Consider the following 14,244-nt stretch of genomic DNA (forward strand, 5'->3'; position numbering starts at 1 on the left):
TCCTTGTCAGTCATCACTCGTGCGAGTCTGATAAGTGTATTTGTGAACTTGTTTGTGATTAACTCCAATACAAGTACAGTACAAATAGATTGTAACATGCAGATGGTGTCTTTCATGAGCAACTGCGTACATTTATGTAAATATGCATATATTAATAAACATTAAATATAAAGTTAAATATGAAGATCTGGTAAGTGTGGAAACAATGTCTCTCCAATCTCCCCGTTCTGTGAGCTTTCATGTCCGTTCTACAAACTTTACAACGTGCCTTATTTCCATCCTCTTTCACTTCCGCTAACCATTTTTTTAACAGGGGATCCTTTAACCAGGCAGACTGAAAAGTTTTCGAGTAGTTTGACCACCTCTTCATTTCTAGATCACATAGGCTGACTAATCGAATACGTACACTTTGCACTGAACCTCTGCGGGCCGAGATGCGAACAAAACGATCTAGCACGTCTGTTAATTTTCATATTCGAATACGTACATTTCGTACTGTGCATCTGTGGGCCGAGAAGGGAGCAGGACGATCTAGCACGTTGAATACGTTCCTGTTAATTTTCATCCTACGTAGGGTCGTCAGTACTGTCACTCAGTACCACCAAGCCGAAACGTGCTTACCGCTCTCTGAGTATTATGGGATAGCTTATCGGTTAACGCGACGACCACCCCACACGGCCCTTCGAATCCGTGTCTGCCGACTTCTTTCACGTCGCAGGAAAGTCGTTCTTGGTTATAGCGGACAGACTCTCAGGTTGGCCAGTCATCGTGCCCTGCGGTCAGGACACAACGGCTACCCGAGTCATCCGGAAGTTCTGCTGCTACTTCCGGGAGGTTGGCGTTCCCCTCCGCCTTCGCACCGATGGTGGCCCTCCATTTACCAGCGCTGAGTTCAACCGTTTCACGGAACGCTGGGGCGTCCACCATTCGGTCACCTCCCCGCACTACCCCCAGTCTAATGGCCACGCCGAAGCTGCAGTCAAGGCAGCTAAGCACCTCATCCTTAAGACCGCGCCCAATGGCAACATCGACTGCGAGGAGTTCGACCGCGGTCTCCTCGAACTACGGAACACCCCGTCTCTGGCCGGCCGCTCACCTGCCCAGGTCCTCTTCGGGCGCCCCCTCCGGACATGCGTCCCGGCCCACCCGCAATCCTTTTCGCCCGAATGGCAGGCTCGCTCAGAAGAATGCGATCGCAAGGCCGCGGCCTACGCCGCCCGGACGACCCGGCGATACGACGAGCACGCCCGGCCCCTCCCTGCCCTGGCCGTCGGCCAGCACGTGCGGATTCAGGACCGCACGTCCCTTCGGTGGGACAAGGTCGGCGTGATCATGGGCCGTGGCAGGTCCAGGGACTACGAACTTCGCCTACCAAGTGGTCGACTCTGGTGGCGCAATCGGCGCCATCTCCGTCCGGTGGCACCGCCCCCCGACGCCTCCGCCACCGCCGCGCCCCTCCCCTCGCGCGCGGACCCCCCTACCCCTCGCCGCTCGCCTCGGCTCGCGGGCGTTCCTGCCCCCCGCGTCGCCTCTGCAAGCGCGGTGGGGGGGGGAGGTGTAGTATAGTGTACTGAGCATAGGACTAATGTGAACTAGTGCAAGGGTGGTGTACTGCGTGCCCGACTCGCAGACGCCTCCCACTACAAGGACCCCTTTCATACTTTATACAAAGCCCCCCTGTATGTATGCGCGCCTACGGCGCCCAATGCCTTCGCCCAGGGGCAGTTACTCTATAGATTCCTTGGGCACTAGACGTGCCCCCTCTGTACGCATAACCTACCGATCAATAAACCCCCGAACCACACAACTTGTTTCACTGCTGCCCTTGCAACATGCTTGCCAAGACCGTCAAGGTTGTTACCGATAAAACCCGTAACTACCGGTAGCTGCCCACCACTACCGTCACTCAGTACCACCAAGCCGAGACGTGCTTACCGCTCCACGAGTGTTTGGTATAGCTTATCGGTTAACGGAACCTTAACGGTAGCAGAATTATTGCCGGTAAGCTACCGTCAAGGCTGTTACCGATAAAACCGGTAACTTTACCGGTAGCTGCCCACCACTAGTTGTGAGTGACTACGGAACTGTCTGGAGCAGATGATTGAAATTTGAGGGAGGCAGAAAGGAATAACTTAAATGTGTTTAAGGTGAAGCGTTTGAGCAGTAGGTAGGTCTTGCAGGGATATACAGAAAAAGTGGGTGTGATGCAGAGAACAGCAGTGGCGGCGCCAATGGGTGGCTTGAGCCCCTCCAACAATGAGCCAAGCCCCCCGTCAGCCACCGCAAGGTCAACTTAGAAAGTTTTGGACTTTTTTTTATTTCATGCATGAAAATATAAATTAGAAGTTAGAACACTAAAACGCACGTTTCCAGCATTTCATAGTCTTGATTTTATCCAAATAGCATGACCTTAAAAAGTCTGATGGCATACGAACTTTTCAATGTCACAATGAGGAGAAAAACAGGTCTACGGAAAAATCTCAGGAAAACAACATGCAAAAGAAAGGCGGAAAAGATAGAGGAGGAAATCAAATCAGTAGAACTAAAACTGCTCCAATCACACGATGAACAGAAGAAAAGAGAGGAACTGCAGGCAGTCTCTAAAATCAAGACAAACACAAATTTCTTCTATGCCAAAACGAAGCTGAAAAGTTTCTCACCAATAAGCCCCCAAAGGCCTAATGAAAGGAAATGGCGAACTAGAAAACGACCCCACAAAAATGGCGGATATCATCAGTGAACAATACAACAATGTATACAGCCGTCCAGACGAAAACAAAAAGGTAACAGATCCTGATGAATTCTTCGGAGAATCTAGAACTGGAACAACCTTCCTTTCCAGCATAGTGGTGACGACCGGGGACATAATCAAAGCCATTGACAGCATAAGGCCAAACTTAGCGGCAGGACCAGACGGCTTCCACGCTCTATTACTTAAAAACTGTAAAGAAGAACTGGCAAAGCCTCTCCAGCTACTGTGGTCAAAATCTCTGAGTTCTGGTACCATACCACCTGCCCTAAAGCTGGGAATTGTAACACCCATCCACAAAGGAGGTAGTAAAGGCCTTGCTAAAAACTACAAACCTGTAACACTAACATCTCACCTCATCAAAATTATTGAAAAAATTATACGTGACAAAATGGTAACATACATGGAATCCATAAATGCCTTCAATGATGGCCAACATGGTTTTAGAAAGGGTCGCTCCTGCCTCTCTCAGTTGTTACTACACTATGAGACTGTACTAGAGAACATCCAACAAGGCAGCAATACCGATGTAATCTACCTGGACTTCGCTAAAGCCTTTGACAAGGTAGACCATGGTATTGTCCTCCACAAACTGAGAAAACACGGCATCTGCGGGAAACTAGGAAAGTGGCTACACAGTTTCCTCTCAAACCGATTACAACAAGTAACTGTCAAAGGAATGCTATCTAAGCCCAGTAACGTAATAAGTGGCGTTCCTCAGGGCTCTGTCTTGGGCCCACTGCTATTTTTGGTAACTATAGAGGACATCGACAAAGACCTACAACACTCTCATGCTACGTCCTTTGCTGATGACACCAGGATAGCCATGGAGATCAAGGCAGAGGAAGATGAAACGCTACTACAGGAAGACCTAAGCAGGATATTAACCTGGGCAAAAAATAACAGCATGACACTGAACGGAGATAAGTTTGAGCTGCTACAATATGGCTCCGTACAAGAATTGAAAAGCTCGACCAACTACAAAGTCGACTCTCAAATCATAGCAGGGAAAGCCCACGTCAAAGACCTTGGGGTACATATGAGCAGCGACATGACATTCTCTCACCACATCAATGAGATCTCTGACACCGCCAAGAAACTCTCAGGCTGGATACTCCGGACATTCCAGACTAGAAACAAAACATGTATGCTGACGCTCTGGAAAGCATTACTCCCAAAACTTGAGTACTGTTGCCAACTCTGGTCTCCCTTCAAGACAGGAGACATAATCAAGCTAGAAGCGGTCCAGCGTACTTTTACAAATAAGATTGAGGGATTGCAACAGTACAACTACTGGGAAAGACTGCAACAGCTGGGACTCTACTCTCTCCAGCGAAGACGCGAAAGATACATAATAATATACGCCTGGAAGATTCTGGGCCTAAAGGTGAACTACCACCCAAGAAGAGGTCGCCTGTGCTATGTGAGGAGAACTGAGGGGACGTCACAAAGGGTGAAGAACATAGTACACCACAGCTTCACCTATATTGGGGCGCGCCTCTTCAACTCTGTCCCACAGAAATTGCGAAACCAGACAGGCACTTCACTAGAGAATTTAAAAAACAAACTGGATAAGTGGCTGGCCACAATTATGGACCAACCACCTACACCGGGATACACCAGCTCCAGTAACAACTCCCTCCAATCACTGACCTGTGACTCAGAGAGGAGGAGCTGCCTGAGTACAGCGGACGTCCACGTTAGCTGAATCGGTCAAGATGAAATCGGACAAAGGTAGACAAAGGTAAGGTTACATTTTCCGCCGCTATGGGATACTGATGACGTAAAACTTGCTATTTACATTCTTCAACATGGCCTGCACGCAGTACGAAAGTGACTTCACATCGAGTGAAGGAGCTTTATCGGATTTGGATGCCCTTTTGTGTTCCAATGTGGGTATGATACAAAGATACATGTACGAACCAATTCGGATATCCCAACAAAACTCAACTGACGAAGAACATGTCGAGAATAAGGAATCCTCACAGGATGAATGCCAAGAACGTGCGGGAAATGAGGACTGGTGAGTTCGTCGGAATGCATTACTGCATGCACGCTTTACATACATAAATTCACACCACCAACTACACACCACACCAGACCAGACACATGCTATCGTTAGTTTGTCATCAGACGTGCGGACGTAGTTCTGAGGGCATGAAATGGTAGATCTAATACATAGCAGACGATGATGGGCCTGACCCTATCTTCCAGGCCCCAGCATGTCCAGCAGGGCTGGTTTTGATCTTATTTTATTAGAAAAACACCCACACGACCACCAAGATGACCACCTCCACGGTGCATGGATAGTTCATCTGTTCATGCGAGGAGGAAATGTGCTTTACTAACTATACTTGTTTTGGTTTGTTTAAAAAAGTCAAAGTGATAGTCAAAACCTACATGTCAGGTTCATCAAAGTCCATGTGCCCAGTATCTGGTATGTCTGGTTCCCAATCAGGATCGGTTTCTATCATGTTATCCACCATGTCGTCCACCACTGGATCCTCCTCATTACTACTGCACCCAAGACCCAAGGGTTTGTCCCACGTTGGTTCAGAAAAGGCAACTGCCTCGGGTAGGGCCGCAGAGACATATGTGGCAGGTTCAGTGTGGGTTGACGCCACCTCCTTCAACCAAAGTGGGCAACCACTCACTTGGACACCGACATCTTTGTTCATGGCTCTGTTCATTTGTGTCCCTCTGTTCACCGCTTCTGGCCTTATGGAAACCTGTGCAGGTATGTGAAGCTTCGGACTTGGTGGTACAAACGCTTGAGTTGCAACAGAGGTGGATTTCATAGGCTGAAATTAATAACACCCAAATTTTCAAGAAAATCTGTGCATGGATAAATCATCTCCTGATTTATGCCAAGCTTCATATTAACAGGCAAAAGTTTCAAGGATTCATGAATTACAAATTGTTTTTATCTGTGATAAGATACAATAGAATAGGCCTATGTCGCGAAGAGAATAGAGAAATCATTTGACTGAAGGGAAGAGGGAGGCTAGCAAAGGGTATTCACAGACATGTCTATAAAATTACCTGCCATAGGTAGTGGTTGGTGTGGGGAAGAGAAGCCATCAATCAAATGCTTGGCACTGTCACCATGGTCACTTCCATATTCCATCTCAATTTCGCTGGTAGTGGCACTTGCAGAAAGTGAATATTCACCATAGACAATTTGTAACAGCTGAAAAATTCGGTCTATATCAGTACAAATTCCTCCCTCCTGGTCTAGGATAATTAGGCTTAACTCCTGCTGGGGTGGTGGGGAGGATTCCACTTGTTTACCTAAAAAAATAATTTGGTTGACTCCAATTGACAAAACGTGGTCGTAGGCTTATTATGGAAGCCCCTGTCATCATGGCCATGCCTGATACCCTGGTGGAGTGGTGTGATCGTATTCATAGGCCTACACTCCTATAGCTAGCCTATGTCATGACTATACTCCTAATCTGCTTAGGCTTAGCCCAAAAATCGTTAGTCAAGCATAACCATGCTTGTTAACGATTGTTAGTAACAGCGTAGGTAACACAGGATATACACATGATACAGACTGATACACGTACGTCCAAACGTTGTCTTTTTTTCAACAGCAGTGTTCCTTCGACGGCGTTTGCTTGCCGAACGTGGGGTCTCGTCGATGACAAAAATTGTCGGTGTTGCATCGTTTTTTAGAATGGGCCTCATGTTAATTCCCAGTGACTCGGCAAGGCCAGGGTCCCGAGTATACTTTTTTTTTTTTTTTTTTATTTGTTTCGAACAGAGTTTCGCTCTCAATCCAGGCTTCCATGACTCGTGTCGTCTGCATCGAATGATCCAGTTCATTTTACGAACAGGATTTTTCGGAAAAGAATGAAAATTAATTTCATCCGCAGCAGAAAATTTCGTCGAATCACTGTTGCAATTTGCGATGACACAATAAACCATTTTCGAACTAAATATTTGATAGAAAAAAAACTTGGTAACACACAGAATATGAAAGATCATGTGAATGTTTCATTTTCTCTTTTATATTTCTCTGTAGAAATATAAAAGAGAAAATGAAACATTCACGTGAACTTTGGTGCGAGGAGACATTACCTTATGACACGGGAGGAAGGCCAGGGAGGGAGGCATTGATAGTAATGACTTAGAAATATCTCCAGATTGAAGTTTTTCACGGCTTATTAAATTCAATGAAATATTTATATCTTTTAATGTTGCTTCATTTTATACATAATACAACATACTGATATAAACAATGTACACGCTCATGTTGATATCTGAAATGTCGACATTTTTACCGCAGTCGACATTCTGTCTTTTACATTGTGTCATGCACTGTCGTGAATGTTTCATTTTCTCTTTTATATTTCTCCGTATGTAAAATCTAAGAACACCATCGTGTTCACGATACAATTATTTATTAAACCACACGTTTTATTGTAAGCTTGCTATAATGACATATGCATATACCAATTATTCAATTAATGATTAAATGTTGTATGAACTGTGATATTTTGTCATCTGACTTATACTCGCCGTAATTAATACATTTATAACACTTTTGATGTCTAGATATAGTATAACCTTCATTGTTCTATTGTAATATAGCAAACCTGGCTATCTTGTGGAAAAAGGTAACACAATGTACTAAATATTTTTTTAAACGGGAGGCTGAGCGCAGGAGTGGAGGCAGCCCAATGGCAGTCCTACCAACCTATGGGAGCTGTACCACGCACATCGACAGAGATTTCCTGAGTGAACAGACTGTAGTGCAGTGATCATCATCAACAACAACAAGCTTATGGTATCTGCTGCTTCCACTGAATAAGTTTTATTATATTCATTGATTTAAGGTCATAATTTCATGTTGTTCAATTCGAATGTTCTTCCTCGCCAAAAAACACAATTTCCTCACCATTCCCAATACTTGCAATATAGTCGAAAAGAAATTCGATGTTGAAGGGTGGTGACGTTCTCTCAACCGCCGACGCCGGACACACCGGAGATGTCTACTTCCTTGGCCGGTCCAACCCAGACTGATGACGTCACCAACGCGAGCGGAGGCGTTTTCATTCGCCAAGGCTCACAGCTCGCTCGCGCGGATCACAGCCATGGGTTAGGCGGCCAATCAGAAGGCTAGACGTTCCAACGGGACCCGTCGGGGACCCTACCACGGGGTTTTAAGGGATGGCCTCTTGCCAACCGAGGGCAGAACAGCCTCACCAACCGTCGCAGCGATAAAATCACCTTCAGCTCCAAGATCTTCTCTCTCCTAGTATCGATAGAGGACCTCGAGCTCCAGATTTCAGGGATCGCCATATACTCATCTTATTCAGTGGTTAAAAGAGATCAGATTACCCATATCTGTCTTCAGCTTCCTTCTTCCTTGGTTGTCCATACCAGAACACTACAGATTGGTGACCCCTGAGTGACAACCAGGAAGATGGCAGAATCAAAGCTGAAATTCCTCAGTTTTTCTCATGACGTGGAAAACGGGCTAATCCACGCACAAAGATATTTGGCCACTCAGACTGGGGTGAGCGATCAGCAAGCCTTCGGAGCGTATATTGCCACACTACCGACGGAAGTTATCTCCCTCGTCCAGAACGTCATCATTACATCACCAGCGGAACGCAAGTGTGACGCCCTCAAGGCGGTCTTGAGGAACCACTACGCTAGATCTGACGAGGAACTTTACAAGGAAATACAGCAAATCCAACTCGGAGACGACCGGCCATCAGCGCTTTTCAGGGGAATGGCTACACTCAATGCTCGTACAAAAAATGGCCTTCCCAAAGAACCTTTTCGGTCAATACACCTCTCCAAGATGCCGGTTGACCTGCAGCTAAATCTGGACGCCCTAATTGCTGACAAGGACGGCGACGCCCACTGCTCCACCACCGACAGGATGTACCAGCGCCATAGGTACAAGCGTCGATAAACACCACGCTCTCAGAAAGAGGCAACACCGCAGTGAACAGCGTGTGCAGTAATATTACAAGTGCTAGTGACTGTGGACCTCCAATAAACACCATACTCTCAGAAAAGAGCAACAGTGCAGTGAACACAGTGTGCAGTGATATTACAAGTGCTAGTGATCGCGGGCCTCCCAGTTACCACCTCTCGACCAGCTTTCCCGCAGTCGATAGTGCAGTGAGCAAGACCGTTCATTCGTCGAACAATGCCGGGAACCAAAATGTGCAGTAGCAAGGGAGGAAATGGCCGGAAGAAGAAAACTGGTGAGTCAGTTAAGTTACAAAAATCAAATACCACGAAGTGTTGTGCCACCTAGGGATAGTGATACCTGCTGGTACTATGCCCGCTTTGGTAAGAAAGCACTCAGATGTACCGAGCCTTGCTTCTGTTCGGGAAACGCTAGATGCGGGGGTCGATAGGCACCACCACCACCCCCGCCAACCATGCCTCCACCCTCCTTTCTGTGCGTGATGATTATTCTGGACTCTTCTTTCTGGTGGACACGGGCTCGGCTGTCAGCATCATGCCTCCTGCAGCAGCCCCGAGTCAAGGTAAAGACCTTCCGTCATACGATCTGCTCGCAGCCAACGGTACACCCATCGCCACATATTGCAGCCACTACGTTGTCCTGGATCCCTAGAATGTCAAGTTCCCCTAGATCTTTGTTATTGCAGACGCCCATCAACCCATTCTAGCCTGTGACTTTCTACAGCATTACAAAATGTCAGTCAGCACCAGGGATAACTGCCTGTATCAAGCAACAAATCGCATACCAGGAACTGTCACTAACGACACTTCTTCCAAAATGTCCTCCCTTTAGCCAGCTGGCGAACACACACAAATCCTGCAAGAATTCCCTCAGCTGATGTCTCCATACAAGGCCACTACACGCCCCCACAACATAGTGCACCATATCCAAACTGGGCCGCCGGTCTACAGTAAGCCTCGACGTCTTTCCCCAGAGAAGTTTGCAGCCGCCAAGCAAGAGTTCCAAGAACTACTCGATCAAGGTATCATCCGCCCCTCTGAGAGTAATTGGGCATCGCCACTCCATATGGCTCCCAAGACACCTCCACCACTCAACCAATGGCGGGCCTGTGTTGACCATTGCCAACTCAACCACATCACGAAGGCTGACCGCTACCTCATTTCACATTACCAATATTTCCACTTCAAGCTCCACGGGAACCAGATGTTCTCCATTATCACTCCCTTTGGCCTTCGTGAGTGGAGAATTATGTTGTTTAGCCTCCGCAATGCCGCCCAAACATTCCATCAGTTTATGGATCACGCCCTAAGAGACTTCAACTTCGTCACCGTCTACATCGATGGTATACTGGTGGCCTCTCATAATTACGACTAGCACCGCCACCATCTCCGCCTCCTCTTCCGCCGACTGCAGGATTACGGCCTCAGGATACACCCATCAAAGTACCTTCTAGGAGTACCATCACTCGACTCCCTCGGACACCGTATATCAACAGAGGGCCACTCTCTCAAAAGGTGGACACCATCATCGACTTCCCGGAGCCATCATCAGTCAAAATGCTGCGCCAATTCCTAGGGATCGTCAATTATTACCATCGATTTATCCCCACTGCGGCCGCCAAACTTGCACCTCTGAGCGGCCTCACCAAGAACCGTTCCAAGCATTCGGTTGTTCCCATTAGGTGGTCTCCTGAATGAACCCAAGCATCTAGGCAGATTAAGGCTGCAATAGCAAACTTCACCCACCTGTCCTACCCGATGGCTAATGCTCCTTCCATCCTCACCACTGACGCCCCCTCTACAGAAGGTCAACGGACAGCTCCACCCGATCGCATTTTTCTCCAAACGGTTGGACACTTCCCAAATGCGCCACAGTGCCTTTGACAGAGAGCTTCTGGCCATTGTTTCGGCCGTCAAGCATTTCCTTTACCTTCTAGAAGGACGTCCTTTTAACATCCTTACCGATCACAAGCCTCTCACTAACGCACTGGACAGGGTATCTGACCACCAGTCACCGAGAGTCTCTCGGCAGCTGTCATTCTTGTCCTAATTTGGCACTCACATCAAATACACAAAGAGAAAAGATAACCATGTTGCTGATGCCCTGTCCAGGATTACCTGTAGTGTTATCCCTAACGCTACAGGTAATAACATGCAGCCAATACCCCGTCTTGGGTATTGGCTGCATGTTATTGTGGCAAAGTAGCATGCAATTGATACTTTAGGGTCTATATGGGGCGCCCGTACGGACCAGAATCACACATAATTTTGTCTGTGATAGAGGAAAACTCTGTTCATAGAGAAATGATGACACTACGACTGTCCCTCCGTTATGCTACCCCCAACCCCTTGTTACTGTCCTGTACCATTTCTCTGAATATTCATTTTCTTTTTTGGGGAAAAAGAATGCTACCACCAAGCCTTCCCATTTGAGTCGGGGAGTGTAGTTGGGAGGTTCTCAGGAGTGAAGAGGGGATGAGGGAGAGAAGGGGTGGCTATACTAGTAAATGAAGAGATAGGCAAGCGTGTAGTGGAGTGGAAGGTTTCATCAAGGTTGATGTGGATGAAGATGAAGCTGGGAAGGGAGATGTGGGTTTTTGTAAGTGCGTATGGGCCTGGTAGTGAGAAGAGCGTAGAGGAAAGGGAGGCTTTTTGGGTAGATTTAAATGAGTGCATAGAGGGATTAGGGAGAAATGTCAATGTAGTTGTATTGGGAGACCTTAATGCTAGGGTAGAAAACGAACCAATAGATGGAGTGATTGGGAAGTATGGAGTTCCAAGTAAAAATCGTAGTGGAGAATTGATGGTGAAGATGTGTCTTGAAAGAGAGTTGATGATAGCAAATGCAGTGTTTAGGAAGAAAGTTAAGCATAAGTACACATGGGAGAGGGTGGTGGATGAAAGGGTGGCAGATAGAGCATACTCCTGGTGGTGACCAGGAGTATGGTAGGAAGAGTTAAGGATGTACATATTCTAAGGAGAGAGAGTGGGGGAATATCAGATATTTTTCTGGTGTAAGGTAAATTGAGAGAGGAGAACAGGTGGAAAAAGAGGAAAAGGGCAGAAGGTAGGGAGGTACTTAGAGTGAACTGCTTAAATGAGAAAGAAAGGGAGAATGATTATAAGAAGCTGAGAGAGGAGTGGGAGGGAGTGAAGGACAGAGTAGAACTAGGAGGGGAGGAGGAGTGGAGATGGTTCAAGGAGGGAGTCATAAGGTGTGCAAAGATGGTGTGTGGAACAAGGAGGGCGGGAGGAAATAGAAGGAAGGGTAGTGAGTGGTAGAATGAGGAAGCAAAGAAGGGTGTAGAAGAGAAGGAGTAGGCTTTCATAGATTGGCTACAAATTAGGATGATGGCATCGTATGAGAGGTACAAAGTAAAGAGATGGGAAGTTAAGCATAAGATAAAGGAAGCAAAGAGGAGAGCAGATGTGAAATGGGGTAAGAGTATGACAGAAAATTTTGAAAGTAATAAAAAGATGTTTTGGAAAGAAACTAAAAGAGGAAGAGGAGGTGAATCAAACAGAGAAGAAAAAGTAAAAGATGCAGATGGAGAGATGATAATAGAAGAGAAGGCAGTGCGAGGAATGTGGGCAGAATATTTTAGGGAGTTGCTAAATGTGAAGGAGGATAGGGAGGGGAAGGTCGTTGCAGTGGGAAGCGCTAAGAAAATGACCGTGATGAGTGAGGAAAATGGAGGAAAAATAAGGAAAGATGAAGTGAAAGCAGCTGTTAAGATGATGAGAGCAGGTAAGGCACCTGGGTTGGATGGATGCTATGCAGAATGTCTGAAGAAAGGAAGTACAGTTATAGTGGACTGGCTGGTGAAGTTATTTAATGTTTGTTTAAGAGAGGATAGAGTGCCTGAGGACTGGATGAGTGCCTGTATCGTTCTGCTTTACAAGGGAAAGGGGGACAGGTGTGAGTGTAGTAGTTTCAGAGGAACCAGCTTGTTGAGTGTAGTTGGGAAGGCTTATGGGAGGGTCTTGATTGAGAGGATCAGGAGAGGAACAGAGGGAGTAATTGGTGGGGAACAGTGTGGTTTTAGGACAGGTAGGTTTGTGTAGATCAGATTTTTATGGTAAGACAGATATGCGAGAAAGTTGTAGGAAAAGGTAAGGTTTTTTTTTTTTTTTTTTTTTTTTTTGCTTTTATGGATTTGGAAAAGGCTTACGACAAGGTAGACAGGAAGGCACTGTGGGAGGTACTGCAGATATATGGGATAGGAGGAAAGTTGTTAAGAGCAGTCAAGAGTTTTTACGAGAGTAGTAGAGCTTGTGTTAGGATTAGAAATGGAGAGAGTGAATGGTTTGAGGTAAAGATGGGACTTCGTCAGGGATGTGTTATGTCGCCCTTGCTGCTCAATTTATACATGGATGGGGTGGTGCGGAAGGTGAATGCAAGGGTGGTGGGTCAGGGGTTGGAGATGGTTAAAGAAAATGGAGAAAAGTGGGAAATAAGCCAGTTGTTGTTTGCTGACGACACTGCACTTGTAGCAGGATCAGAGGAGGGATCGAGGAAGTTAGTGACAGAGTTTGAGAAGGTGTGTGAAAGAAGGAAGCTGAAGATGAATATGGGCAAAAGTAAGGTGATGAGATGTACAAGGGGAGAGAGTGACAGCAGGCTGGAAGTGAGCATTAAGGGAGAGAAACTGGAGGAAGTGGAGAGTTTTAGATACTTGGGTACGAATGTGGCAGGAAAGGGAGGAGTGGGGGTGGAGGTAGAATGTAGATTGAGAGAAGCGAGTAAATGCCTTGGTGGATTAAAAAGTGTAATGAGAAATAGGCATCTAGGAATGGATGCTGAGAGGAGTTTATATGAAGGAGTGATTGTGCCTACAGTACTGTACGGGGCAGAATCATGGAACATAAGAGAGGAAGAGAGGAGTTTGAATGTGTTTGAGATGAGGTTTCTGAGAAGTATGATGGGCTAGATAGAGTGAGAAATGAGGAGTTGAGGAGGAGAACAGGGGTGGAAAGGAGGGAGTTGAGAGATAGGGTGGATGAAAGAGTATTAGGATGGTTTGGACACATGGAAAGAATGGGTGAAGACAAATTAGTAAAAGAGGTGTGGAAGGCAGAGGTGAAAGGAGTGAATGTGAGGGGGCGTCCTAGGATGAGATGGATGGATGGAGTAAAAGGGGTATTACAAAAGAGAGGAATGTCTGTTGAGGAAGGACGGGAGAGGACAGAAGATAGGGGTGAATGGAGAAGGGTTGTGTATGGATGATGATGTGATGCATAAGAGGGAATGGGTGGGGGATGGGGGTGAGGAAGTATGCATGAGAAATAATTTGACGCAGTCCGAGTGGATTTCTCCCTGTCCTCTTTTTTTTCTGCATGAGGGGACGGAGAGGGGGGTGGTCGCCGAATTAATGAAGTGGCCCTGCTGTGGATGTGCTGTGTCTTGCGACATTGCTTCTGACCCAGGGCAGTGGACAGAATGCAGGGATGACCCGTCATCCAGGAGGTGCCAAGATGAGAGGGAGGGAGCAGGGGAGCTGAATATGTAGGGGATGGAATGGGTGGGAGTTGTTTCTATGCCT

The 14,244-nt window shown here is 46.7% G+C and overlaps 2 protein-coding genes across 2 annotated transcripts; one reads left to right on the forward strand and one right to left on the reverse strand.

The window, feature by feature from the left end:
• Nucleotides 1–669: 669 nt before the first annotated feature.
• Nucleotides 670–1,840, forward strand: LOC143036563 (uncharacterized; the record flags this gene model as incomplete). The annotated part of the gene is made up of 1 exon (XM_076204084.1): nucleotides 670–1,840. A coding segment is annotated over one exon (897 nt), but the record flags the coding sequence as incomplete, so codon positions are not given.
• A 3,305-nt stretch (nucleotides 1,841–5,145) lies between these two features.
• On the reverse strand, nucleotides 5,146–6,480 carry LOC143036575 (uncharacterized). Its single transcript, XM_076204108.1, has 4 exons — nucleotides 6,319–6,480; nucleotides 5,792–5,939; nucleotides 5,404–5,550; nucleotides 5,146–5,315 (listed from the first exon to the last, which is right to left on the reverse strand). Exons 1-4 carry the CDS (start codon nucleotides 6,415–6,417, stop codon nucleotides 5,146–5,148), a joined length of 564 nt encoding a protein of 187 aa, XP_076060223.1. The 5' UTR covers nucleotides 6,418–6,480.
• Nucleotides 6,481–14,244: the final 7,764 nt, after the last annotated feature.

The sequence above is a fragment of the Oratosquilla oratoria genome, chromosome 2, assembly GCF_046742065.1.
Source record: "Oratosquilla oratoria isolate Oo_2021 chromosome 2, ASM4674206v1, whole genome shotgun sequence".
In the NCBI taxonomy this organism is placed as follows: Eukaryota; Metazoa; Arthropoda; class Malacostraca; order Stomatopoda; family Squillidae; genus Oratosquilla; species Oratosquilla oratoria.

Coding starts and splice junctions, on each gene's coding strand:
- LOC143036575 (XM_076204108.1), bottom strand. CDS start 6,417: ATGCAACACCGACAATTTTTGTCATCGACGAGACCCCACGTTCGGCAA. Junction 5,940..6,318: donor AAAAAAGACAACGTTTGGAC/GTACGTGTATCA, acceptor CGAATTTTTCAG/CTGTTACAAATTGTCTATGG. Junction 5,551..5,791: donor CCAACCACTACCTATGGCAG/GTAATTTTATAG, acceptor TATTAATTTCAG/CCTATGAAATCCACCTCTGT.